The following is a 3,523-nucleotide window of genomic DNA, read 5'->3' on the forward strand; positions in this document are numbered from 1 at the left end:
CCCAATATTACCTTTTGCCATCTGGCCCAGCTAGAAATCACTCTTCCCTGAACTGAACAATATTCTAAAAGTATTTTCCCCTTTATTTTCTTGCACTTTGGTGCATTGATTGGTAAAGAAACAAAACAACGAAATCAAGAACTTGCAATAAGGACCATCCATGCAGAAACTTGGATTCATGAAATCTTCAACCTAGAGAATAAGGATTCATGTGTCTTGCAATTTCATATATACAAATATATGGCATTGGCATTTCAATTTAAGCACTACTGATATAATCTCCACTAAATGGAGTTAAAATAACAGCTAAACTGCAAGATGGTCATAAATTTGAGATTTGTGTGAGATTGGCATACATATATATATATATATATATAGTAAGAATAAAAATATTTATGCTCTAAAACTATTATATATAAGAACAGAAGTTAAATAGAAGGGAGTTTTTGGGTGGTCAGGAAGAAATTCCCACGCCAAGAAAATCTATGAATGGAATATTCTTTTGTTTGATGGATTCATCTTCTTCCTCTTGCTGGTTGGTCATTATCATCTTTGCAAATGTGGGCGAGTTATCACCAAAATTCACGAACTCTCTCTTGAGCATTCCGTGGGGATCACCGAGTTTAGAGTACCCAACTGGACTTGAAACTACCCTCTTGTAGTTCGGAAACCCAAATGCAGTGGAAGTCCTATATCCGCCATATGCTGAAGAATTAGAAAAGTATCTGTAGAGAGATCGGTCTAAACTATTTTGGCTGTCCATGATGCCATCACTAGAACAAGAATTGAAATGATCTCTTCCTCCTCTTCTGGGTAAATCTGTAGAAGATGAGTTGTTTGTAGCCTTGGATATTGATCGGGCAAAAGTCCAAGAAGGTGAAGAACTTGAGGGTGATATTGAGAAAATCCCATCTTTATTTGGGTTCAAGAATTCAAAGAGCCTACTATTCTCAAGCCGGTTTGCTGAGCTATACTGTTGAGACCTTGAATCACTTCCTCGAAAACCATTAGAGGAAGTGTTGGAATCACTAAGAACATCTTTGTAACTCCTCTTCCCACATAGCTTGGATTGCTCCCTTTGCTTTCTTGCCATTATTACATGCCAATGATTCTTCACAGCATTATCTGTTCGACCTGGAAATAGCCTGGAAATTAGTGCCCACTTGTTTCCATGAATGCGATGTGCTGCGAGAAGCCTTTCCTCTTCTTCTTCTGTAAATGGCTTTCTGTTAATTCTAGGATCGAGTTGATTAAACCACCTCAATCTGCAACTCTTCCCTACAAAAAGAGGAGAAATAAGAAAACCTACTTAGTACTTATTAGAACAAGAAAGAAACAATTCATTTTTGCCTTCCATGAAAAACGATATTATCTCCCCCAACTCATATTTTCTTAAGAGTTGTGATTAAGGTTCAAAAAAGCCCAAGATAATATACTTGAGAAATTAGATGGAGATATTAGTCCAGAATCAGAAAGAGATGCTCAATTAATTAAAAGACACCATATAAAATACCTGATCTTCCTTGGAGCTTCTCTGCAATCGAGTTCCAGTTCTGGGCACCATATTCTTCCACAAGTTGCCTGAGCTTTTCGTCCTCTGCAGGTCTCCAGTGCCCTCGAGGGCAAGTCTTTGCATCATCACTAGATTCCTCCATCAAGTACTACAAATCCTCTAGCATCAATTACACCAGGGAGAAGTCCACAGCAGGATTTAAAAGATGGATGAAGCAGAGAAGAAAAATAAAACACCCAACAGAATAAGAAAGTGGGTTGGTTTAGGGTTGCGGATGGGCAGTCACTTTTGTTGGTTTTACACGACACATTGTGCCTATATATGTATCTATCTGTAGAACCACTCACCCTTCCTTTTTTTAGTCATTGGCCCATCTACTTCCCTATCAAGTCCCACACATTCTCATTCCTGTTTATATCTCCATATTTTCAGCCATGGTACTACGTTAAATCAACCCCAGTGATCTGGGCACTTCCTACTTTTTACTAAAGGGACTGCTCTCCTATTCCAATGACAACCCTTCCCCCCATATATAATAAGATATATATATATATATATATATATATATATATATATATATATATGGACAAATTTTTTTGTCTTACTGTTTCTTTTGTAATTAACAAGGTATCTCATTTATCAAAACTGGGGTCTGGTATAGTTCAGCTCTGTGATCTGTTCCACCCTTTTTTTATTAAGAAATTAAATTTTAGACATGATGTGGAAGAGCAGAACTGTACTCGAGCATTACAATTAATGACCTTCGATCAAGTGCATGAGAGTGTGTGTTCAGTGTAGTTGGGATAATGAATCCTTGTCACAATGCCATGGCCGGTTACCATTAACATTGAGCAAACTATAGAAATATTTAAGCTCGTTAGTCTATTTGGTAATTGTTTTCAAAGACGGTTTTTATGAATACTTTAAAAAATAAAAATTAATGTTTTATAGAACATATGTTTGAGTATTGTCAAAAATCACGCCCTGCTTGAACACCTCTTCCAAAAACTCAAAAATAAGGGCAATTTAAAGAATGTTTTGTCCATTTACTTTTCTATAAGTAGGTTTTACTTAATTAATTTAGCTGGTGTATCATTACTTCTTACTGGGAGCAGGTTATTAAATTGGCCAGGTAGATGGAACATATAAAGGTAATTTTAGTAATGGAAAGAAACTTGGTTAAATTAACACAAAGCTGTTCAAAGCCCCAGCAGATATGGCAAGCAACATTGCTATTACTGGCAAACCTTTAAAAGCATCCACATGTGCCATGTGGTAAAAATAATCAGTACGAACTTGTTTGAGTTAAGACTTCATTTGATGCCATCTCTGGTTAAAACTTGCATGACCACGAAAGATCGAGGGAAAATACGAGAAAAAAAAAATAGAGAAGAAAAATATAAGGAAAATAAAAAGTAAATACAAAGATAGTAAATTATTTTTATTTATTAATTTAAAAATATATATGTTTTTTACTAATTTTAATTATATTAGACTTTTTTTTTTTTTTTTTTTCCATGATTAAATCAAACATCAAAAAATTATTTTTTTTTTAACATTTTTTTCTTTCCTTAATACATTTCGAGAACTAAACATAGTCTTAAAGGTTTTTTTACAAAATAATATTGAACATGAGAATGGAATGTAATTATTTCTCTATGGAGAATTGAGGAGCAACTTCACTTTCTTCATGCTAGTTTTTATGTGGGTTTGGGAATGGGTTGAAAGAGTGCTTGTGACTCATGAAAGTTGAGGTCATTCTTAAGAGTTAATAATATTCCAAATGCCGTGTGAGTAGGGCATCAAGAAAAATATGGGGTAACCCTTTTGGCCATCCATAAATTCTTCATGCAGATGGCAAGTCAAGAATAAAAACGTTGAGACATATATTCTTTGAATTCTAGTCTATATAATAATAACGATAATAAGCTATCTTAAGTGATTAAGATTTCATACCCCACGAAATCACACACTTTTCTTCCCATCTATCCATTAATGTTAGTATCAAGC

At 34.7% G+C, this 3,523-nt stretch overlaps 1 protein-coding gene across 1 annotated transcript; it reads right to left on the bottom strand.

Annotated features, from left to right (window-relative positions):
* Positions 1-390: 390 nt before the first annotated feature.
* LOC117907531 (transcription factor MYB73-like) lies at positions 391-1,723 on the bottom strand. Its single transcript, XM_034821095.1, has 2 exons — positions 1,514-1,723; positions 391-1,278 (listed from the first exon to the last, which is right to left on the bottom strand). Exons 1-2 carry the CDS (start codon positions 1,653-1,655, stop codon positions 455-457), a joined length of 966 nt encoding a protein of 321 aa, XP_034676986.1. The 5' UTR covers positions 1,656-1,723; the 3' UTR covers positions 391-454.
* Between the last annotated feature and the right edge of the window lie 1,800 nt (positions 1,724-3,523).

The sequence above is a fragment of the Vitis riparia genome, chromosome 18 (assembly GCF_004353265.1).
Source record: "Vitis riparia cultivar Riparia Gloire de Montpellier isolate 1030 chromosome 18, EGFV_Vit.rip_1.0, whole genome shotgun sequence".
In the NCBI taxonomy this organism is placed as follows: Eukaryota; Viridiplantae; Streptophyta; class Magnoliopsida; order Vitales; family Vitaceae; genus Vitis; species Vitis riparia.

What these genes read in the sequence shown, in the direction of transcription:
- LOC117907531 (XM_034821095.1), bottom strand. Translation starts at nt 1,655, where the DNA reads ATGGAGGAATCTAGTGATGATGCAAAGACTTGCCCTCGAGGGCACTGG. An exon ending in GAAGCTCCAAGGAAGATCAG is followed by an intron (nt 1,279 to 1,513) that starts GTATTTTATATG and finishes CTCTTTTTGTAG; the next exon opens with GGAAGAGTTGCAGATTGAGG.